This window comes from Molossus molossus, unplaced genomic scaffold, assembly GCF_014108415.1.
Source record: "Molossus molossus isolate mMolMol1 unplaced genomic scaffold, mMolMol1.p scaffold_m16_p_3, whole genome shotgun sequence".
Lineage (NCBI taxonomy): Eukaryota > Metazoa > Chordata > Mammalia > Chiroptera > Molossidae > Molossus > Molossus molossus.
Window position 1 is genome coordinate 98,652,719 of NW_023425366.1, and position 23,434 is coordinate 98,676,152.

Below are 23,434 nucleotides of genomic sequence, written 5' to 3' on the forward strand. Positions count from 1 at the left end.
CTCCCCTCTGGTCCTGCTGCTATGGAAGAGGGATGCCATAGTGGGACTTTGTGTGAGTCTGCCCGATTACCTGTGCTTTTCTTCTGTTTAGTTTTGTAGACGATGCTGACAAGCTTCTGCACATCTGGATAGAAGACTCCCTGGAAGCCAGCATTTTCCCCTTTCTGCGCCACCTCTGTCACTTCATTGGTAAGGAGCATTCTCTAACCAGGCAGCAACTGGCCTATGCCCAAGGGTACAGGGACTATGGCATCTCATCCACATGCCTATTCCTGATTGTGACTCTCAGTGCTCAGGAGAGAAAGGGCAGCACATGCCCAGCCAGGTGTGGATCACCCCAGGACAAGCCCACTTCTCCAGGGCCCTCAGCATTATGGGCAGCCAGGCATTTACCTCTGGACAGTGGGCCAAATGAGAGCTCCAGACTGGATCAAACACCCTGTGTTCTGGCCTTAGCTGGACTGGTGGCCCTTCTGGGCTGGCCTCACTGCCCCTGTTGGCCTGTCACAAAATGAGGGTGTTGGCCCACCATGGGAGCATATGTTCATGGAGGCCTGCTCTGCACTGTGCTCTGGTGACTCAGAGGTGAATCTAACTCTGCCCTTTTGTCTGGTCAGCAAGGTGGGGTAGAAGGAAGACTCCAGAGCTTCTGACTTCCTGATTTTCAGTGTGTAAGCCCAGTGCCCCTCTGTTCTCCCACCACACACAGCAGTGCCCAGCAGTGGCTTACCTCATTGAGGGTGGATTTTTCAGTAATTCCCAGGGCTCAGGATTGCCCAAGTTAAAATCCCTGGAGTGAGTGAGGTTGAGTTAGGTCAGAGGCCCCATCCTAGGACTGCCCACTTGGCACCAACTCAGCCCCTGGCCTGAGTCACTGCATTTTGGCTCAACATCTCTTATTTGCCCAAGATGTTGCAAAAATCACTTAACTAGGAGCTGAGAATGAGATTTGCCACATTCCCACCATGGGATGGCAGAGCTCTATAGCACAAAGAGGCCCCTCTCCAGCCCCACCTCACTGGGTGGCTCTGGGCTAGTCCTTAACTGCTTGGTGCCTCAGTTTCCTTAACCATATGATGAATCAGTTGGCCTTAATCATCTGAGCCCTGCTTTAGCACTTTGAATGGTAATCTTAAATTTTTGGAGGTTACCAAACCAGCCTAGGATGCCAGCTTAGATTTCCTCCCTACCCGTCACTGGGTGAGACTCACACACAGACTCAGCATCACTGTTAGGTATGCTGACAGCTGTGCCAGGCACCAGTCTAAGCACAGCACAAAACCTTACAAGGATACTGTTATCTCATTTTCCAAATGAGGAAACTGTTGCTAAGAGTAACATGCCCAAGCCCCACAACTAGTGAGTGGCAGAGCCAGGATTCGCATCCAGGCTAACTACCTCTGTCAGCACCACGTGCCCTTGAGGGGACGATCCTCTCATCTTCACCCAGGGAGGCCAACTGGTAGCAGACCTTCCCGGTCTGAAAGCCTGGAGAGCCAAGAAAGAGCCTTTGCATGATAATGCTGAATGCCCAGGTGTGATTCTCTTGAACTGCCAGCTAGGTCTGAAAATCCCCATTTGACCCTGGCCGGTTTGGCTCAGCGGTTGGAGCGTCGGCCTGCGGACCAGAGAGTCCCGGGTTCGGTTCCCGCTAGGGGCATGTACAAAAACACACACACACACACACAAAACCTCATACAAAAGTAATACAGCCCTGGCCGGTTTGGCTCAGCGGTTAGAGCATTGGCCTACAGTCCAGAGAGAATCCCCATTTGCCAAGTGAGGAAACTGTCCTAGTGATGTCACATGACTTGCCTGAGACTCAGTGTGCTGGTTCTGAATTCACTCTTGGACCCCCTGAGGCCAGTGCACAGAGAAGGGGGCACACACAGTCACACCGCCTCTGATCACCCCCACATCCAACCCCATAACCTTTCCTTCCTCTTGCAGATATCCACCTCGAACTTGGCTCTGTCATCCTGGTATTTTCCACTCTGGGCATCAGTCGTAGCTGTGCAGCCATCTTGGCCTACCTCATGCACCAGAATCAGCAGACCTTGAAGGTATGCATTCTCTGGTCTAGTCTCTGACCATAGTCTCCTCCATGAAGTGGGGTCTGAGCTGCACCTGGTAGGAATGGCCCCCAGCACTGCCTCAGGGCCCTGATTGGGGGATGAGAGGGGGAGAGCCCAAGAAAGGAAGCTTCGAGTCCAGGGCTCTACCCAGCACACTACACCACACCCAAAGTCAAAGTCCCAGCTCTCTGTGCTGGAGGCCTGAGGCTGGGCACATGGGGATGCAGATTGGGCAAGGCTGCAGCTGGCAGCTTTCTGCATGTCCCCCACTGCCATTAGTCTGTCCATTAGGGTTTGTTCATGGTTCTCTAAGAGAGGTGCATTTTTGCTGCTGCTTGGAGTCATAGAATTGCAGTGCTGGCAGGGTTTCAGTGGGCTCCCACTCCAACAATTCTTTTACCCTTGAGGGGAGCAGGGCCCAGAGAGGACAAGAAAGGAGGGACTCGTTAGGACAAACCCTGTGGAAACTCAAGGCTCCTCACTCCCAGGGCAGTGCTTGCCTACTGCCTTACGAGATCACAGGCCTGTCCTGAGGGGAGGGGGGAGCCTAGCCCAGCACAGCTTGTACATTATGTCAGAGGGCTTGGGTAGGACCTGAAAAGCTCCCACATTTGTCCAGGAGTGTGCTTGGAGGGACAAAGGATGACCATGATCAGAGCCCATTGCCAGTGGTTTTGGCTATTGACACAGCATGCTTTTTGGGAGTGAAATTGCAGGCAAGAGCCCTGGCCAGTTTGGCTCAGCAGTTACAGCGTCGGCCTGCGGTCCGGAGAGACCCTGGTTCGGTTCCTGCTAAGGGCACGTACTTCGGTTGCAGTTTGTCCCCGGCCCTGGTTGGTCGTGCCAGTGGCAGCCACTCGATGTGTCCCTTCGCGTCGATGTTTCTCTCTCTCTCTCTCCCTCCCACTCTATCTGTACAAAAAATGGAAGAATATCATCGGGTGAGGATAAAAAAAAAAAAGAAAAGAAATTGCAGGCAAGAAAGAGTCTTGGATATCCAGCAATTCCACTTCTGGGTATACACCCAAAAGAAGTGAAAGTAGGGACTCAAAGAGATATGTGTATACTCATATTCATAGCAGCATTATTCACAAGAGCCAAGAGGTGAAAGCAAACCAAGTGTTTATCGACAGATGAATAGATAAACAAAATGTGGTCTATTCATACAATAGAATATTATTCAGCTTTAAAAGGGAAGAAAACTCTGACATGCTACAGCATTGAGGACATTATGCTAAGTGAAATAAGCCAGTCACAGAAGACCAAATACTGTATGATTTCACTTATATGAGATGATTAGAAACGTCAGATTTATAGAGACAAAAAGTAGATTGGTGAATGCCAGGGGCTGGGGGCAGGGGACAGGGGGAATGGGGAGTTGTTTGATGGGCATAGAGTTTGGGAAGATGAAATATAGAGTAGATGCACAATATAGTGACTGTAGTTAATGCCATTGAACTGTATGTCTAAAATGGTTAAAATGGTAACTTTTATATTATGTGTATTTTACCACAACTTAAAAAAAGAGCCCAGCTGGTGTGGCTCAGTGGATTAAGCATCATCCCATGGACTGAGAAGTCCTGGTCCATTCCCAGTCAGGACACATGCCCGGGTTGTGAGCTCGATCCCCAGTCGAGGGTATGCAGGAGGCAGTGGGGGACATTCATGTTTCTCTCTCATATTGATGTTTCTATCTCTCTCTCCCTTCTTCTCTCTCTAAAAAACCAATAAAACATATTTAAAAATAAATAGATAAAAACCAAAAGAGTCTGGATGCAGAAACAGAGGGCCTGGAGTGAGAGGCCCACATGCCTGCTCTCTCACCCCATTCAAGGTGAGTTGTCGGGCACCCTCCCACTGGGATCACTGCCTGCCTGAGGATTATTTTGGTGTGTGCTGGGGAGAGGGTGATGTTGCTAATAAATCTGGGGAAGGAGGCCTGTGCTATTGTGCTGCTAGAGATGCCTCTCTAGTACCTTTCCCGGCAATGGGCTCTGTCCTATGAGGGGCCTCTTCTTCACTGCCCTTTTGAGCTGGTATGGGAAGACAAAGAGCTGGCAGAAGGCAGGCTGAGCTTCCCCACCCACAGGGGCCTCAGGGAGTTCTAGGACTTGAGCTCCCCTGGAGTTTGAAGGGGGCCAGTCTGTGAATATCAGTAAGCCCTGCCCTGCTGTGGTCCTTGGTGTCCTCATTGCTCACAGGGAGGGTTGGGTACAAGAAGGTCTTAGGAGACTTCTGACTCTGATATTTAGTGACATGTCCTAACCCTAACAAGCAAATCACAACCTTCTCTCTGGCCACATCAAAAGCAGGTGTCACAGCTGCTTCCAGAGCCAGCTGGGGTGAGAGCAGAGAGAGGAGTCCCCTCACCCACTTGGCTCTTCTGAGTTCTCCAGCAGCAAGGGCCAGTCCCCCATAGTAATGTGGCACGTGCAGGCTGGCACCTGATCTTCATTGCAAGGAGATGCACAGCTCCAGCTATGAGGGTGAGGGACACCTGGGCATTGTTCTGGTCATTAGGTAGATGGGCACTTGGGTGCCTGAGGTCAAGATAGTTCTGGTCTCAGGAGAAACCCTGTTACTTCCTTCCTGGAGCAGTAATCTTCATCTCATTAGCAGAGAAGTCCTGTTGTGGGGCATTCTGTGCAGAAATGCTGTCTAGATAACTCTTGGCTAAAAAAGCTGTGCAGCTCCTGGAGCTACGGGTGGAAAGCTCTGCTACTCTGACTTTTGGGTCCTCTCCAGACTGAGTGAGTCCTGTGTGGCAGTTAGCTTCTTCTGCTACCAACCAAGTACCCTGGATCACTGACACAGGTGGACCTGGGCTCAGCTCTGCTGCTGCCTGGGATCCAGAGAGACATGCCTGTCTCCCATTGTGTAGTCCTGGGGATCCTCCTCAGTACATGGGGAAGCTGTGTCCCTGGCTGCTGTCAGAACCCACAGGACTGGCAAGAAGAATATGGACTACTTTCCAGCAACATACTGCTTCCTGGGCTTGTGGTTCCAGCTCAGCTCCTTGGGGCACCAAGGACAAGAGTGGGAAGTTGAGGAGTGAGCTGGAAAGAACCTAGCACCCAGAGCCACTCCTGCCTGTCCTGGGCTCTCAAAGCTTTGGTGCCAGGTTGTGTGGGGTCCCAGAGCCAGCAAGCCCTTAAGAAATCAATTTCAGTGCCTTTTAACTGCTGGGAGTAGCTTGGTCCCTTAAAGATCCTCAGAGAAAAACAAAAATCAACTCCTGAGGCACTATAATAGCTTACATTGACAGAGTCTTCCCACATGCAAGGCTGTTTTAAGTACTTCATGTGTAATGAAAACACAATGACCCCACAGCCTGTTATTATCCCCATTTTGCAGGAGGCATGTAAAGCCTGGGTAATTTGCCTGAGGCCCCACAGCTGTAAGTGGCAGAGCCAGATGGCCCAGCTGGGGAATCTGGGCTTTTTTTTTTTTTTAATCCTCACCTGAGGGTATGTTTTTTATTGATTTTTAGAGCTGGGGGTGGTGGGGAGAGAGAGAAGAGAGACAGACAAACATCGATGTGAGAAACATTGATCAGTATGTGCCTCAACTGGGGATGTACCCATAACCCAGGTATATGCCCTGACCAGGAATTGAACCCGCAACGTTTTGGTGTATGGGATGATGCTCCAACCAACTGAGCCATCTGACCAGGGCGAGAATCTGGGATTCTAACAAGCCTCTAAGGCAGCAGGGAGAGCGCTGGCATTGCAGTCTAAAGAATGGGGCACTGCTTCTTACCAAGTGGCCTGGGCATGTCTCTTTACCTTTTTGTCCCCTCAGTAGACAGAATAAAGAGAATAAAGCTTGTCTTTCCAGCTTGCTGCATTTGCTGTGAGTCCCAGCAGATACACTGTAGGCAGGAAATGGAGTGTGTGGGTGGGTGTGGCTACTATGGTTATGGTTGGTCCTCAAGGGCCTATTCTGACCTGGCCAGGATTTAGTAATCCTTATAACTGCACAGCTCTGCCCCTAGTATCACTGTGTTTTATTATTTTTTAAAAATTGTGACAAAACACAAGTAACACAAAATTTACCATTTTAACATGTTCAAGTGTACAGTTCAGTAGTGTTAAGTATCTTCACATTGTTGTGCAACCAATCTCCAGAACATTTTCCTCTTGCAAAATTGAAACTCTATACCCATTAAATAATAATTCCCCATTCCCCATTTTCCCCAGCCCTAGACAAACACCATTCTTTTTTGTCTCTGATTTTGACTATTCTAGGTACCTCATATAGATGGAATCATACAGTATTTGTCCTTTTGTGACTGGCTTGTTTCACTTAGCATAATGTCTTCAGGGTTCATCCATGTTGTAGGCACATGTCAGAATTTCCTTTTTTAAAAGACTGAATAATATTCCATGGTATATAGAATTTACCAGTGAACCTATCTGGGCCTGGTGCTTTCTGTTTTAGAAGATTATTTTTTAAATTTATTTTTTGTTAATCCTCAGCCAAGGATATTTTTTTCATTGACTTTTTTTTAGAGAGAAGGGAGGGAGGGAGGAGGAAGGAGAGAGAGAGAGAAACATTAATGTGAGAGACACATCAATCGGCTACTTCCCACACGTTCCTCAAATGGGGCTGGGGGTCAAACCTGCAATCCAGGTACATGCCCTTCACCAGGAATTGAACCCCGAGACCTTTTGGTGCAGGACCTTTTGGTGCAGGGGCTGACGCTCTAACCACTGAGTGACACTAGCCAGGGTGGAAGATTATTTTTATTGATTCAACTTCTTTACTAGATACATAGGGCTATTCAGCTTATGCGTTTTGGTAGATTGTGTCTTTCAAGGAATTGGTCCGTTTCATTTAGACTATATGTGGGCAGAGAGTTGTTCATAGTCTTCTTTTATCATTCTTTTCATGTCCATGGTATCTGTATTGATTCCCTCTTTTAAAATTTTCTGATATTAGTTATTTGTGTCTTCTCTCTTCTTTTCTTAGTTAGCCTTGCTAGAGGCTTATTGATTTTACTGATTTTTCCTAAGAACCAGCTTTTGGTTTCATTGAATTTCTCTGTTGATTTCTGCTCCAATTTTTATTATTTCTTTTTCTTTTGTTTACTTTGGATTTAATTTACTCTTGTATTTTTAGTTTCCTAAGATGGAAGCTTAGATGATTGATTTAGATGAGCATTCATCTTGGTGGTTGTTCATATGAGCTTGAGAAGAATATGTGTTCTTATGTTGTTGAATGAAGTATTCTATAGATGTCAATTATACCCAGTTAATTAATGGTACTATTAAGTTTAACTAAAGCCTTACTGATTTTCTGCCTGCTAGATCTTTCCATCACTGACAAGAGGGGTGATGAAGTCTCTAACTATAATAGTGGATTCATCTATTTCTCCTGGCAGTTCTTTCAGTTTTTGCCTCACATATATTGATGCTGTGTTTGGTACATACCATCGCAGGTATGAGCCACATTTTGTTTATCCATTCATCTGTTGATGGACACTTGGTTTACTTTCACCTTTTGTTCACTGTGAACAATATAACTCCATTGTATATAGAGTTGATCCTTGAACAACATGAGTTTGAACTCTGTGTATAAGTGGACCCATGCAGTTCAAACCCATGTTATTCAAGAATCAACTGTATATTCCATCTGCAGTTGGGAAACCGTGTATGTGGAGGGTTGACTTAAGTTAAATGTGGATTTTCGACTGCACGGTGGATTGACTCCCTAACTAGGGTCAACTGTATATACCACATTGTTCAAGGGTCAACTGTATATACCACATTCTATTTATTCATTCATTTGTGGAATAGACTTGGGTTGCTTTCACTTTTTGGCTATTGTGAATAATGTTTCTATGAACATGGATGTGCAAATATCTCTTTGAGACCCTGCTTTCAATTATTTGGGGTAGATACTCAGAAGTAGAATTGCTGAGTCATATGGTAATTCTATTTTTAATTTTTTAAGTAATCTCGATTGTTTTCCACACTGTACCATCTTACACTCCACTGAAAATGCACAAAGGTTTCAGTTTTTCCACATTCTCATCAACACTTGTTTTCTGTTTTGTTTTGTTTTTTATCCTTACCTGAGGACATTTTTCTATTTTTTGTTCAGAAAGAGTGGGAGGGAGAGAGAGGAAGAAAGAGAGAGAAACATTGATGTGAAAGGGACACATTGAGTGGTTGCCACCCGCACGACCAACCAGGGCCGGGGACAAACTGCAACTGAAGTATATGCCCTTAGTGGGAACCGAACCCAGGTCTCTCTGGACTGCAGGCTAACACTCTAACAGCTGAGCCAAACTGGCCAGGGCCTATTTGTTTTTTAACAGTGGTCATCTTAACGGGTGTGAAGTGGTATGTCATTAACATTTTGATTTGTATTTCCTGAATGTTTAGTGATGTTGAGCATCTTTTCATATGCTTATTGGCCATTTGTATACCCTCTTTGGAGAAATGTATATTCAAGTTCTTTGCGTATTTTTAAATTAGGTTGCTTTTTATTGTTGAGTTTTAGGAGTTTCTTATATTCTTTATATTAACACTTGGATATATATCTGGATATAAAGCAGATATATGATTTGCAAATGTCTTCTCCCATTTGTGGCTTGCCTTTTCACTCTGTTGATTGTTTCTTTCGATACACAAAAGTTTTTAATTTTGATGTAGTCCAATTTATTTATTTTTATCAACTATTGCCAAATCCAATGTCATAAAGCTTTTCCTATGTGTTTTCTTCTAAGGGTTTTATAGCTTTAGCTCTTACATTTAGGTCTTCAATTATTTTGAGTTAATTATTGTACGTGGTATAAGATAGGGTTCAGCCTCATTCTTTTTTTTTTTATCCTCACCTGAGGACATTTTTCCATTTTTTTGTTCAGAGAGAGTGGGAGGGAGAGAGAGGAAGAAAGAAAGAGAGAGAGAGAGAGAGAAACATCAACGTGAAAGAGACATGTTGAGTAGTTGCCACCTGCACCACCCAACCAGGGTCAGGAACAAACTGCAACCGAGGTACATGCTCTTAGTGGAAACCAAACCCGGGTCTCTCTGAACTGCAGGCCAACGCTCTAACAGCTGAGCCAAACCGGCTAGGGCTATTATAGTTTTGTAATAACTTTGAAAGTATGAAATCAGGAAGCATGAGACCTCCAACTTTGTTTTTCTTTTTACATGATTGTTTTGGCTATTCAGTGATCCCTTGAGATTACATATCAATTATAGAATGTATTTTTCTATTTCTGCAAAAAATGCTGTTGGGATTTTGATGAAGATTGCATTAAATCTATAGATCACTTCAGGTAGTATTGACATCTTAACAACATTAAGTCTTTTGATCTATGTAAATGGGATATCTTTTCATTTATTTATATCTCTTTAATTTCATCAACATTTTTTAGTTTTTGGAATATAAGTCTTTCACCTCCTTGTTTAAGTTTATTCCTAAGTATTATTATTATTTATATTTTTAGAGAGAGAGGAAAGGAGAGGTAGAGAGAAATATCAATGAGAGAGAGAAATATCATCAATGAGAGAGAGAAACCAGCCAGGGCTCAGCTGACAGTCTTATAGGAGCTCCCTTATAGGTAACAAACTGCTTTTCTCTGTCTGCTTTTAAGATTCTCTCTTTGTCTTTAACCTTTTGCATTTTGATGATGGTGTGTCTTGGAGTGGAACTCTTTGGGTTCATCTTGTTTGGAACTCTCTGTGCTTCCTGGACTTGTATGTCTGTTTCCTTGACCAAGTTAGGGAATTTTTCTTTCATTATTTTTTCAAATACATTTTCAATTTTTTGCTCTCTCATTTCTCCTTCTGACACCCCGATGATGTGAATGTTGGTACACTTGAAGTTGTGTACCCAGAGGTTCCTTACACTATCCTCATTTTTTTTTTTTTTAATTCTTTTTTCTGATTTGCTGTTTTTTGCTTCCTTATATTCCAAATCGATGGTTTTACTTCTTGGCTTCACCTACTCTACTATTGATTCCCTGTAAATTATTCTTTATTTCAGTTAGTGCATCATTCATTTCTGACTGGTCCTTTTTTATGCTCTTGAGGTTTTCACTAAGTTTTTTGACATTCTCACTAAGTTTCTTGAAATTCTCACTAAGTTCATTGAGCATCCTTATAACTAGTGTTTTGAACTATGCATCTATTAGATTACTCATCTCTGATTCATTTAGTTCTTTTCCTGGAATTTTATTATGCTCTTTCATTTGGGACATGTTTCTTTGTCTCCTCATTTTGGCTGCCTCCCTGTGTTTGTTTCTATGTATTAGGTAGAGTTGCTGTGTCTCCTGGGCTTCCTAAAGTGGCCTATTGTAGTAGGTGACTGGTAGGGTCCAGTGGCACAGGCTCCCTGGTCACCCCAGCTGGGCCCTCATGGTGCACCCCTTGTGTGGACTGTCCACTCTTCTGTCATAATTGAGGCTTGATTGCTGTTGGCACATCAATGGGAGGGATTTACTCAGGTTGATCAACTGCAAGGACTGGCTCTGACCACTGACCACTGACCTCTGACTACCTTGGAGGATCAGCTGTGGAGGGCCCACCACACAGAGCAAGACTTACTTCATCAGGGCTGTGGTACCGAGTCCACTCCTTGAGTGTGTCACTTGTGAAGGTGGTTGAATGGTGGTGCTTCGACATAATCTGAACTGTCCACTGGGTGTGCTGGCTCTGGGGCAAGGTCAGCCTCTGCCTGTGTTCTGCCTTGGACCACCAGGTATAAGCTACAAAGTGATCTACAGATGGCTGCTTCTTGTGCTGGTCTTGGAGGTGCCCAGGAAAAGCTAAGAGTTGTGAACCAAGGCTAGCTGCTTCTAGTGCCAGGCCTGGGGCAAGTTAGCTAGAGGTATGGGGCTTGCTGAGGCCAGGTGCTGTTTAAAAGAATTTAGGAAAATCTGAGGCAAGAGCCAAGACAGGCCAATCCTATAGTAAAGCCACTGGAAACAGCTTGGTTGGGCCTGAAAGCTGGGTGGGGCAGGGCCTCAGGGAATTATCAGAGTGGGATAAATGTGTGAGCCAGGTTGCTGGAGTCCCAGATATGGCAGCCGTCTTCCTTCTCCTTGGGGGAAGGGCTCACCAAAGGAATAGTGGCCTCCATCAGCATGTCTGTCTGGGAGAAAGCTGCCTCTCCAGCTCTCACCCCGATGCCAAACAACTCAGTTCTTCCCCATATGTTTCTGTTGCCTTTCAAGCTGCCTCCCCGATGCTGGAGCCTGGAGGGAGCAGGTCTGAGGAAACCTATATGTGGGCCCTTTAAGAGGAACTGCCTGGGATGCCAGAAGCCTCCGCCTCTTTCAGCCTCAATTCCTGCTGGTTTTTACAGCTAGAAGTTATGGGGACTTGTCTTCCTGGTACTGGAACCCTGAGTTGGGAGCCTGGTGTGGGATGGGGACCCCCTCACTCCTCAGGGAGGACTTTCCCAGCCAAAGTATCCCTCTTGATTTTTATCTGCCACATGTGGGTGTGGGACCAGTCCAACCACGCCTCTACCCCTCCTACCAGTCTCGATGTGGCTTCTTTAATTTTGTAGTTGTAGGACTTCTATTCAGCTCTATTTTGGGCGGTTCTGAATGATGGTTGTTCTGTAGTTTAGTTGTAATTTTGATGTGGTTGTAGGAGGAGGCGAGTACTGTGTTTACCTACCTGCCATCTTAACTGGAAGTTCTCTATTGATTTTTAGATAGAGTGGGGGGAGGAAGGGAGAGAGGGAGAGAGAGAGGAGAGAAACATCGATTGGTTGCTTCTTGCACGGGGCTGGGGATGGAACCTGCAACTCAGGTACATGATCCTTCTGTCCACAGGCCAATGCTCTAACTGCTGAGCCAAACCAGCCAGGCTGCAACTGATTTTTTAAATTGTTGATAGTATTACAGATGTCCTGCAACTGATATTGTATCCTGTAAATTTGCTAAATTCATTTATTCTAACAGGTTTTTTTTTTTGTGGGGGGGGGGGTGTTATCTTTAAGGTATTCTACATATAAGAACATGTCATCTGCAAAAAGAGATAATTTTGCTTCTTCCTTTCCAATTTGGATGCCTTTTATTTATTTTTTCTTGTTTTTGTTTCTCCTAATTGCTCTGGCTAGGACTTCCAGTACAGTGTTGAATAGAATGGTGAAAGCAGGCATCCTTGCCTTGTCCTGATCAAAGAAAGGAAAAACATTTAGTCTTTCACCACTGAGTATAATGTTATTGGTGGGCTTTTCATATATGACCTTTATTATGTTGGGGTAGTTTCCTTTTATTCCTAGTTTGTTGAGGCACCACTTTTGCCCTTTCCTTCTTCCTCTGTCCTCAATCCAGAAGAGACCAACTTGTCACTTTCCTTCTTGTAATAACCCTTCCTACATTTTAGAGTAGACACCTGAAAGAAGGCAGCTTTGATTTTCCTTCAGAGAATTTTCTCACAGTTCTCTTCCCCTTTCTGTTAATTTATCCACTTATAACGCAAACCTGTGTTGAGGCTGCACCGTGTGCCAGGCATGGGCATGGTGCTTTCTTGCTCATGGGAGGTTTCATGTACGTTGTCTCAGCCTTCACAGGAGCCTCTGAAATAAGAATGATTCCTGTCTATATTCAGAAGCAGAGGTGCAGAGGGGCTTGCTCAAGGTGAAATTAGCTCCTACGACTCCTTGGCCCTAATGTATTAACTCCTGCTTTTTCTGTGTCCAGCCCTTAAGCCATGTTGCTAGCCCATGGGCAAATGCCTCCTGTTTCTCTTAAGCTGGCTGTGAGCTAAGTGGAAAGGGCCCTTTCTCTCCTTACATTCTGAAATCTTTCTCTCCTTACATTCACAGAGGTCCTGGGCCTATGTCAAGAAGTGCAAAGACAACATGCGTCCAAATCGGGCCTTGGTGGCTCAGCTGTCGGAGTGGGAGACGATTGTCCTTGGAGACTTTGTCACAGATATCTCAGATCCACTCTATTGATCTCTGTGGCCCAGCTGTGGGTCCTGAAGAACTTTTCTTGGGAGCTTCTTGTGGGTAGTGGGCCAGGATGTGTATGTAACCAGGTTGGTGTGGAAAAAGGCCTTTGCTACCTGGAGCCTCTTGTCAGCCTCCTGCATTGGTTCTTCCCAGGCTCCGTTGTTCATGCCACATAGCAGGTGCACTCTGCTCAAACTCAGTGAGCACTCCATCCCTGCATCATCCTGGACCATCCCCACTGCACTCCTGAGGCTGCCTCTGGAAGAGCATCTGGCTACCAGAACAGCTGCCCCACATGCCTCCCCTGATTTGGATCCTTTGCAGGCTGCCTGGGGGGAGCTCCAGAGGTTCCCTCTGCCAGTGTTGGATCACAGGGTGTGTCACATTGCCCACCCATGAGCACAGATTTCCTAGTCCTAGAGATGCCATGTCCAGGCTCCAGGCTCCACAGCTGGGAGGCTCCTGGCCCAAGGGCATACCTTTGTCTCATCCACAGTCCCAGCATGCCCCACAGGGGTTCATCACTTGTACAAGCCCGGCTGCCTCCCAGGGTGCACCCCAGGTGCACTTAGTCCAGACCTTGCTGCCCGGAGGGTGGGATGGCATTACCCATGGCTCTCCCATCTTCCAACACCTAGGTTTCTATAAATTCTTCAGGTCTTGAAGGGAGTTTTCTTCAGAATGCACTTCTGAGTGCTGGCAGCACCCACAGAGCAAGCCTGGAGTCAGGAGGGGACACAGACAAGGGGACTGATGGGGAATTTAGGGTGTCCATCAATTGTTCATCAGCAAATATTCCTTGCCCCAGGACTGGGGACAGAGAGATGAACGCCATCTCATTGCTGCAGAAGGTTGGAGGTCCTGCCTACCCCCAGGAAGCCTAAGCCCTCGAGTGAGGTAAGGGCATTTTTGGCCATGCAGGCCTTAGGCTCTGGAACACATCCTGGGATGGCTGCAGAGCGATGGCTCTGTCACTAGGGACGGTAGGCAGGGCAGAGCCTTCGGAAAGTTTTAGGCAGGGACATGGGGGATTAGCCTGGTGTTTTAAGAAGAGCATTCTGGTAGCTGTGTGAAGGGACATAGCGATGAGCCTGGAGGCAGGGACACAGTAAGGAGACCTTTGTAACAATCCAAGCGAGGTTAGAGGTTCAGAATTACCCTCCCCGCAGAGGCACAGCTTCCCAAGAACGAAAGTGTTTGAGGCGGTGTCACCTCTCAGGGCTTTGGGTTACTTCCAGCATGACGGGCCGAGGTACTGCTGGACGCACCACGCGGTTGGCACTAGTGGAGCTCAGCGAGGGGCCCGCCGCCGCCTCAGCGGTAGCCTAGGTCCGGAGTGGTCTGGAGTCGGCGGGCAAAAGACTCTGGGTGTACTTGGCTCCGCCCAGGCCCCACCCTGGGCCTGGATTGGCTCCGGTGGGGGCGGGGCCAGCGCATTCGCTGCTCCAGGTCCTTTTCCCATTGGTGAGCGCAGCGGCGCGAGCCCGGAAGCGGACGGGGGCGGAGGCGGCGGAGACCGAGGCGCCTCGGCCGGCTGGGGTTGCGGCAGCGTCCTCTACTCTCGGCTGGTCTGGCGCCGGGCCTGGCAGCCATGCATCCCACGTCCCCAGGCCCGCTGGGCGACTGCCTGCGGGACTGGGAGGAGCTGCAGCAGGACTTCCAGAGCATCCAGGTGAGGGCCAGTGCGGGTGCTCCTTGGCCCCGAGCCATGTCTCTTTGGCTCGGGGTCATGGGTTGGGCCGCTCTGTGTCAGGCAGCGGGGAGCTCGGGGTCAGGGATTGGGGACCCTGGCGTCATTCCCGAGGGTGGCGAGGCCCCGGGTCCCGGCTGGACTCTCCCCTCGGCCTCAAGTCAGTGGTTCTTGGAGGCACACTTCGCTCGCGCGGCCGCGAGACCCCGGTGGGACCTCACTGCACCCGTCAGACCTAGTCTCCTGCGAGGGCCTCAGGAAGGGGCCCCAACCCCTCACTTTCTTCCGGAACAGTGGCCGCTTGAGTCAGAGCTGGCCCGGCCCAGTCTTGGGTCGGTCACTCAGCAAACCTGCCGTAGGCGCCGGCCAGGCCGGAGCCGTGGGTAGTGACGTCCCACCCTCCGGGCAGCGAGGTCTGGACTGAGTGCACCTGGGGTGCACCCCGGCAGGCAGCGGGTTTGGGCCAGGGAAGTGGTGTGTAGGTGAAGTCCTTGGCCTGGGTGGGGGCGGGGCCGATCTGGAGTGAAGGACAGTGCCCACGAAGACAGCCATGTGGCTGTTGTGAACAGTGAGGGGAGAAGTGGGTGGGCCAGACCCTTCAGGGACTATATGGGCCTGGCGGGGATTGAAGTCTCTTTGAGAATAGTGGGAAGCCACTGGTAGAATTAGCTGGATCTGGCTTGTGTGGGCTGCTGTACTGTTCTGTAGGGAGTCGAGAGAGGAAGGGGCTGCTGGCTGCCTCTTGGCAGGAGAGGTGGGGGCTGGGCGTGCGCAGAGATGGAACATGCTGGGTTCTGAGAGGGCGTGGTGGCCCCCCCTCTGTTTGAGAAACTGTACCCAAACAGGGTTGAGCTCAGGCAAGCTCAGCTTTTGATTAGGCCTTTGCCTCTCTTGGACTGGTTCCAGTCCCTTCCTGTCTGCATTGAAGCCCAGTTGCCCCCTGACCAGCCAAACCTGCTGCTATTAGTGCTTCTTCCCAGAGTCCTGAGCAGAGTAGACTAGCCTCCCAGCTTGATCACCACTGTTCTGGCCTCAGTCCCTGCCTGATCTTCCTCATATTGGCCCTTACCCAATCTCCAGGCTGCTCCTTCTCTAGATTCACTCACCAGGACAAAGTGCTCTGGGAAACTTTGGGCCAAAGGTCCAGGGGAGGGGTATGGAACTGGTCTTATAATAGGAGATACAAGGGCTGAAGCCTGATGACTTTTAACCTGGGAGGAAGATGCTGGGAGTGCCAGAGCAGAAGATATCTTGGACATCCCCAGCTCCCCCCAACAGTTGTAGGCTGGATAGGCAGGAGTGTCTGTGAGGGTCAAGGTGGCTGTAGGCAGCCTGCTTGGTCCAGAAGGTGGACCTGTAGGCCTAGAATCCAGACTCAGGGTGGGACAGAGAGGGGTGGGAACAACTAGTAGATGGGCTTAGACTCAAAAGAACCTTCAGGGAACTAGCCTTTTTCTGGAAGAGGGGTGCCATGGGGGCTTCTGGACTTGCAGGAAGAACCCTATCTCCTTGCCTGTCTTGAGGAGAGAGCAACCTTAGGGAGGTCCCTGGGCTGGCACAGCTGGCTGCCTCATTTCTTGCTGAGACCCTCCCAAGGAGCCCTGGAAAAATCCATGCCCCACTCCCTGCCCAGCAGGCTCTAGCTCAATGGTCCTCCAGCCAGTCTGACCCTTCCCTCAACCTGGTCCTCAGGAGACCCACCGGCTATACCGCCTGAAGCTTGAGGAGTTGACCAAGCTGCAGAACAACTGTACCACCTCTATCACTCGGCAGAAGAAGAAGCTCCAGGAGCTGACCCTTGTCCTAAAGAAGTTAGGATCCCCCTCCCTATGGCCCCACATCATAGCCCCTCAGCCTTGCTCTGGGGGTGGGTGTCTGACCTGGTAGGGTAGAGGGCTGGCACTGACTCTGGGAGTGTTCTTGGCACGTTTCCTCCCCGTTCTGGGCCACGTTAGCCCTCCTGCCCCACAGGTGTCAAGTGATACTCCTGCTCTGACTCTGGCTTCTGTGGTCCCAACTGCAGATGCAAACGCTCCCTCCCAGTGGGGGTCGAGGAGGCTTCGAAGGAGCTGGAGAACCAGATCAAGGAGCGTCAAGGCCTCTTCTTTGATATGGAGGCCTATTTGCCCAAGAAGAATGGGTGAGACCCCTTTCCAAATTCAGTTCACAGCCACTCCTGGGAAAGAAGCCTGAAGTGCACTCTTCCTCTGCTTGATCATTTTGTCAGCAGATATTCCCTTGGCCCACTCTGGGATGAGCAGTCAGGCACCCTTAGGGGAGCAGTCATTCTCAGGGGAGACAGCTGAGTGACAGTGACAGCTCCTGTGACTGGGTGCTTTGTGGTGAAACTACTGGGAACGGGAGTAAGGGAGGCCTACCAATCCAGCCCAGGAGGTCAGAGAGCCCCCTGGAGCAGGTGAGGCCTGAGTGGAGTTATAAAGGATGAAGGACTGAGCCAGGCCAGCTTAGGAAGGCAGTAACAGCAGGTGTGGTGGGAGGTGAGAGGTCATGATGAGACCACAGGGGAGCCAGGATGCAGAGCCCACCTTGGGCCCAGTAGGCAGGGGAGAGTGACAGGTCAAGTAAGCATGCACTTCCACAATCGAGGAGGATGACCAGGTCCAGTGCAGAACCCTGGGCTGAGCAGAAAGCAATCCAGCAGAGATGGCAGGTAGCCAGACAGCTGAAAGGGCTTGTCCCCAAAAGCAAGGTAATAAGGAGGGACAAGTGGCCTCAGATCAGATGGCCGCCGGGGTCAAATGCAGTAATGAAGGGGAAATGCTTCCTGGGAGTTAGGGTGACCTTGGAGAGAACCACTTGACAGGTCTGTGTGGGTGGAAGTTGATATTGGGAATGACAGAGCTGAGGAGACAGCCACGTTTAGGCTATACTTCAGAAGCTTGGCTGTGAATGGAAGGAGAAACTAGAACGTAGAACTTAGCATGAGGGTTGAGGGTAGGGGACAGCTTTTGCTGGAGTGTATGTGTAACTTTGAAAATAGGTCAGACTTGAGTATATTTACCTGCTGAGAGGTGGGGCCAACAGAGGGGGAAGACCCAGAAAATGGGCTCCAAGTGCTGAAGGAAAACTCCTAGGGAGATGGAGGGGCTGGGCATGGGCCTCTGTTGTTTGGGAGGGGAAGGGGTACAGATGAGTGTGACAGTGCAGGCAGGAGAGATGTCACATGCCAAGAAGGAAATAGGATAGAGGGTTTGGGGAAAGAGTGTTTATTGAGGCCACTTCTGGAGTGGGTAGGGAGCTGGTGGTAGTACTGAGAGACAGCCTGGCAGCCTGGGCCATGTCCCCACATGCCCCTTAATCTCTTCACAGCATTTGGCAAGTCCCTTAACCACTATGAGTCCATCCATATGTCTTGAGTATAAATAAGAGCCCATGTGTGGGTGTAGCTGCTTAGTACATGACTGTGACTCTGGTCACTTCTTGAGATTTCTCTGGCAGAAAAGGACAAAACAAGCTTAGCTGGTGGGTGTGATGGCAGTGCTAGGAGTTGGGAGTTACAGGTTGGCAAGAAAGCAGTTGACATGTGAAGGAGGGCTTGGGACTTAACTGTCTCAGGAAAGAGGGGCAACAGAGCCTGGGAGCCTCAGTGTGGGGAGGGTCTATGTGGTGAAATACTCGGGGATCAGAATATAACTAGTGTTGTGGGGGAGGCTGTTGTGGGTTGGGAGGAGGTCTTGGTGTGGGTGTGGGTGTGGGTTGGGGCTGTTGGGGCTGTAGGTTCTTGAAAGTAACAGGCACTATATGGTGGGTAATAGATGGTGCTCATGCACCCAAACATTGAATCCACTGCCCAGGCCCACAGGGATGATCTGAGATGTGGGCAAGGCTTCCATGGGGTGGGAAGAGTCAGGGTGCTCTTGAGGTCCCGTGGGTGACGATGACTAAGGAGGGAGGGAATGTTGGTTTACCTTGGAGTAAGATTTAGGAGCAGGCAGGCAGGAAGGGTGGGCATCAGTGTTTTCTGTGGAGTTGGTCCACAGCATCCCAAGGTCAGAGCCCTAAGCCAAGGCCATGGGAAGGCTGAGTGGAGCTGGTGACCCAGATACTGGCCTGGCTCCAGGGCTCTCTGCCTTTTAGTCAGGGCCTCTTCTCACCCCATCTCTCCCTTTCCTAGGTTGTACCTGAGCCTGGTTCTGGGCAATGTCAACGTGACACTCCTGAGCAAGCAGGCTAAGTAATTGGTTATTGTGGGCTGATTCTCAGCCCTGCTCTCCACACTTCTGGGGCCTCTACATTTTGCCCCAACTGTCCTGGCTGAGCCTTGGGGTTCAGGGGCTACTCCCCCATGCTGGCCCCATGCCAGCCCCATGCCACGCATGCAAGTGTGTTCGGAGCATGCGCCTCCCTCTTCAGGCAGAGGTGAGGGTGGGTCCCATCAGCACCCCAGCCTATCCCATGGGTGTGTGTGCCCATCCCAGGTTTGCCTACAAAGACGAGTATGAGAAGTTCAAGCTCTACCTCACCATCATCCTTATCCTCATCTCCTTTACCTGCCGCTTCCTCCTCAACTCCAGGTGGGTGTCCTGCTGCTCCAGGCCAGACCTGGTTTTCTCCTGGCTCCAGCACCAACCCTGTGTCTCCCCCTTTGCAGGGTGACAGATGCCGCCTTCAACTTCCTGCTGGTCTGGTATTACTGCACCCTGACCATCCGAGAGAGCATCCTCATCAACAATGGCTCCAGGTGGGCAAGGGCCTGACCCTAACTCCTGGGTGGTGGGGAGAGGATACTGGAGCTCCCTAGAAAGTGGGAAGGTGGTGCCATGGCCTTCTGAGAAGCAGGAACTGGGCTGGGGTGTTGGTTTCTTCCCACCTCAGACAGCTCCCTGTCCCTGAGCACCAGTCCTGGGGGCTAAGGGTTACAGGAGTGACAGCAGCTTCCTGATACAGGATCAAAGGCTGGTGGGTTTTCCATCATTATGTATCTACGTTCCTGTCGGGAGTCATGCTGACATGGTGAGTGGCCCAGCCTGGTTCCCAGGGCCTTGGCGGGGGGAGCCGGGACAGGAAGACTTGGCATCCACAAGGTCCCTACCCCTCCCTCTGATTTCTGCCTTAGGCCCGATGGCCTCATGTATCAGAAGTTCCGGAACCAATTCCTGTCCTTCTCCATGTACCAGAGTGAGTGTCAGAGGTCCTTGCTCAGGGGGAGGGGCAGGGAAAGGACTTGGGGCTCCAGCCCAGTCCTGATGCCCCCCACCCCCTAGGCTTTGTGCAGTTCCTCCAGTATTACTATCAGAGCGGTTGTCTGTACCGCCTTCGGGCCCTGGGGGAGAGGCACACCATGGATCTCACTGTGGGTGAGTTGGGTGTGCCCCCTCCCCACTGTGGATCATGACTGGGGAGCTGGGAAGGGGAAGTCCTTTCCTCTTGACCTGGGCCTGAGTGATGTGTCTGTCACTGGTTATTCTGTGCCCTGCTCCTCCCTCACAGAGGGCTTCCAGTCCTGGATGTGGCGGGGCCTCACCTTCCTGCTGCCCTTTCTTTTCTTTGGACATGTAAGTTGTGTCTGTGTCCCCATCCATCTGGCTGTCCAGCCCCTGCTCTGAATCGAGCAGGGACTGTGTTCTATGTGAAATCCTCTACCCTCCCAGTTCTGGCAGCTTTATAACGCACTGACGTTGTTCAGCTTGGCCCGGGATCCCGAGTGTAAGGAGTGGCAGGTGAGCTGGGGCCCCTGGAAAGGACCCTGGGACGGCCAGGGTTCGGCCCCTGTAATAACCCCAATTCCTCCCCCAGGTGCTCATGTGCGGCCTTCCCTTCCTCATCCTCTTTCTTGGCAATTTCTTCACCACTCTGCGGGTTGTGCACCAGAAATTCCACTGTCAGCGACATAGGAGCAAGAAAGATTGAGGCTGGGGCTTCTGCCCACTGGCCCGAAGGGGCTTCTGTACCCCATGTATTGTTTGAGGGAGTGGGAACTCCCTCGTCCAGAAGGTCTTTTCTGCTCTCCCTGGGTTTTGTGGGCTCTGTGGGCCCCGAACACTGTGCTGGGGAAGACCACTGTGTCCCAGGCTGTGGGGAGCCAGTGGCCTCAATAAAGGAAGAGAAGCATAGAGGTGGCTCTGAGCGTGTGGTCTCCTGAGGGTAAGGCAGGGGCCTGCTAGTTCTCTGTGCTGCCACAGCACGGTTCGTGGGGCTCCTGAGGTGGTCTCTCTGGTATCTCAGCTAAGTAGACCCAGGTGGAGGTCCCAGTTCTGTTTGAAGAACATCAGGCAAATACAGAAAACAGAACTTTATTCCAAGGGCCAGAGGTTATTTAAAATTATTTACATTCATTGAAAATCACGTGGAGGGGCCAAGCCCTCGCTCAGCTGAGAGAAGAGCCCCTTCGGTATAAGCACTGGAGGCCTGAGGTGTTCACAAAGTGTGGGCCTGGTCACCCTTGGCCATGTGTCCCTGTGGCCAGGGGGTTCCAGAGGGCACATCGTGGGCCTGGAGCGGTCTTTGTCACTGAGTGTGCATCCTGGGACAGGCCCAGCAGAACCCATCCAGAAGACGGGCAGAAGGGGGAGGAAAGTGATTACAAGGGGAAACGAGTCTATATAGTGTGTGAGGGCTGGGCTAGGCGGCTCCTAGCTCCACACATCTAGGGAGTATCGGCCCTTGGTCATGAGTTTCTTGATATAGTCCACAGCCTGGGTGTGTTCCATGGACCCTAGCTCAGCCACGATGTCATAGAAGGTGTTCTGCACGTCCCTCGCCATGTTCCGAGCATCCCTGTGGGGAGGAAGAAGGTGACACTGAGGGCTGGGCAAGGAGTATCCCCATGGGCAGAGTCTTACCCCTCCCACTCCTCTGCCCTCACTCACCCACAGACATAGATATGGGCGCCCCCTTCATGGATCAGCTTCCACAGGTGCTCCTTGTCCCTCTTCAGTAAGTGCTGGACATAGACCTGAGGGCATAGGGTGGTGCCCATAAGGAGGCCAGTCTCACAGCCACCCACCCCCCTCCCCGTGGCCTGCCCCTTCCTCACCTTCTGGGGCTGCTCCCGGGAGAAGGCCACATTGAGCTGGGTGAGGGAGCCCTCCTTGTGGAACTGGGCCAGCTCCTCACGGTACAGGTAGTCCTCGTCAGAGCGGCGGCAGCCATAGTACAGCAGCGTCTCCCCCACCTCCTTACCTGGTCGGGGGAGCAGCCAGGCTGAGCGTGGAATCAGTCCCATCCCTGCCCCCCCCCTCCAACCCCTGCTGGGGCCCCCACACTTACCCTGCTGCTTCAGCCAGGCCCGCTCCTGAATGAAGCCTATGAAGGGGGCTACCCCAGTGCCAGGGCCCACCATGATAACAGGCGTGGTGGTCTTGAAGGGCAGGCGGAACTGGGACTTGCGCACAAACATGGGCACCAGGGCCCGGCAGCCATTCTCCTGTGTGGGCTCCTTGGCCCGAAGCCAGCTGGTAGCCACGCCTTTGTTGATTCGGCCAGACTTGGTTTCATATTCCACAGCCACAGCACAGATATGCACAGAGTTGGGGTGGACCTGGCACAGGGCGGGAGTGAGCTCAGCAGTGGTGTCCAAGGCCCTTTCCTGCCACCAACACTGTCACCTGAGCCGTCTCAGCCTGGCATCCCTGCTCAGGGTTTCTCCATTCCCTTCATGGTGCCCAAACCTCAAAAGCCCCTTTCCAGCAGCTTTCCTGACCAGTTTTGGCACTGGGGCTGGTAGCAGAGTGTAATCTTACAGCCAGCCTACTGGATACACTGCCCAGTGAATCACGTGAACGGTCCCAGGTGTTTGGGTCAGAGCTGGGGCCGTGCTCAGGGCTCCCATGCACCTCAGAGAAGCCAATGCTACGCTTTCTGTAAGTTGCCCAGCCTCCCCCACCTTGGCGGAAGAAGCGATGGAGTAGTAGCGGGCCTGCAGCCGAGGCAGCAGCTCACACAGGTGGTCGATAGGGGGCCGCAGCGATGGGTAGTCCTGCAGGATGGCCAGGATGTGCCTCCGAGCCTCTACCACCCAGCTCAGGTACAGCTCCTATGGAAGACAGAACTTGGGGTGAGATACAGGTGAGGGGACACAGCAGTCCAGGGGACAAGGCTGAAGTTGGACTCAGGCTGCTTGGAGAGTGGCTGGGTAGAGTGGCCTGGGGGGTGCTGGCTGGGAGCTGCAGCCCTGCGTTGTGGCAGTCTGGGTGCTGAGAGTGAGTGGCAGGCTTACCTTGCCCTCACCCGAGGAGGAGGCCATCTTGCGCAAGTGTTCCTGCTCCGAGGGCTCCGAGGCGTACTGGGCCAGCTCATAGAGCACGTTGGTGCGCGGCGGGTTGGTGATGTCCAGGTAATAGGTGAGGGCTGTGCGGTAGGAGGTGGGGCAGGGGAATGGGTGCTTCTTGTTGGATTCCTCTGCAGGGACAGAGAAGGCAGGGTTTGGTGTGAATGGGCTGCCATGAGGTTGGGGTGGGGAAGCTGAAGGTTCTCTGCAGGAAGCAGGCAGCCCGGCTGGCACTGGAGGCAAGGCCAGCTCTACGTGGTGCTTCCTTGGCCCCGGGGCTGGGCCTCAGGTGTTTAGCCAGCCTCAAGCTTCAGGCCATGCAGGTAGTCCTCAACAGAGGTGGGTCCTGGCTAGGGGAGGCCTGGCACCCCCTGTTGCCACTCAAGGAGAATCCCTAAGTGGCTCACAGAGAGGGCTGCTGAAGCAGGGCTCCCCCAGTGTGTCCTGCCTGCCTAGAGGATGGGCCTGGTCTACTGTGGGGGCCACAGGCTCATGACGGAGATGCCAACCCTGGTG

General features: G+C 50.9%; 3 protein-coding genes across 8 annotated transcripts in view; 2 read left to right on the forward strand and 1 right to left on the reverse strand.

Annotated features, from left to right (window-relative positions):
* STYXL1 (serine/threonine/tyrosine interacting like 1) overlaps positions 1-13,001 on the forward strand; it is a 59,432-nt gene extending 46,431 nt beyond the window's left edge. Inside the window, exons 6-8 of the mRNA XM_036280258.1 lie at positions 92-189; positions 1,951-2,063; positions 12,870-13,001. Coding sequence (XP_036136151.1) covers positions 92-189; positions 1,951-2,063; positions 12,870-13,001 — 343 coding nt within the window. The remainder of the gene's footprint in view (positions 1-91; positions 190-1,950; positions 2,064-12,869) is intronic.
* Positions 13,002-14,489: 1,488 nt separating this feature from the next.
* Positions 14,490-20,959, forward strand: TMEM120A (transmembrane protein 120A). Of its 2 annotated transcripts, none has more exons than XM_036278611.1 (12): positions 14,490-14,670; positions 16,381-16,499; positions 16,712-16,828; positions 18,824-18,883; positions 19,128-19,223; positions 19,301-19,390; positions 19,597-19,662; positions 19,766-19,827; positions 19,914-20,006; positions 20,140-20,204; positions 20,301-20,369; positions 20,446-20,959. In XM_036278611.1, exons 1-12 carry the CDS (start codon positions 14,590-14,592, stop codon positions 20,557-20,559), a joined length of 1,032 nt encoding a protein of 343 aa, XP_036134504.1. In that variant the 5' UTR covers positions 14,490-14,589; the 3' UTR covers positions 20,560-20,959. The 2 variants fall into 2 exon arrangements, 1 of the variants encoding a protein (XP_036134504.1); XR_004961605.1 differs by having other exon boundaries at positions 14,528-14,670; positions 19,572-19,662; positions 20,446-20,561.
* Positions 20,927-23,434, reverse strand: part of LOC118641412 (NADPH--cytochrome P450 reductase) — a 73,445-nt gene continuing 70,937 nt past the window's right edge. For all 5 annotated transcript variants that reach the window (XM_036278607.1, XM_036278608.1, XM_036278609.1 and 2 more), the window contains 6 exons: positions 22,868-23,049; positions 22,535-22,684; positions 21,919-22,189; positions 21,686-21,831; positions 21,519-21,604; positions 20,927-21,426 (listed from right to left, as the gene is read on the reverse strand). In XM_036278607.1, coding sequence (XP_036134500.1) covers positions 21,282-21,426; positions 21,519-21,604; positions 21,686-21,831; positions 21,919-22,189; positions 22,535-22,684; positions 22,868-23,049 — 980 coding nt within the window. In that variant the 3' untranslated portion in view covers positions 20,927-21,281. The remainder of the gene's footprint in view (positions 21,427-21,518; positions 21,605-21,685; positions 21,832-21,918; positions 22,190-22,534; positions 22,685-22,867; positions 23,050-23,434) is intronic.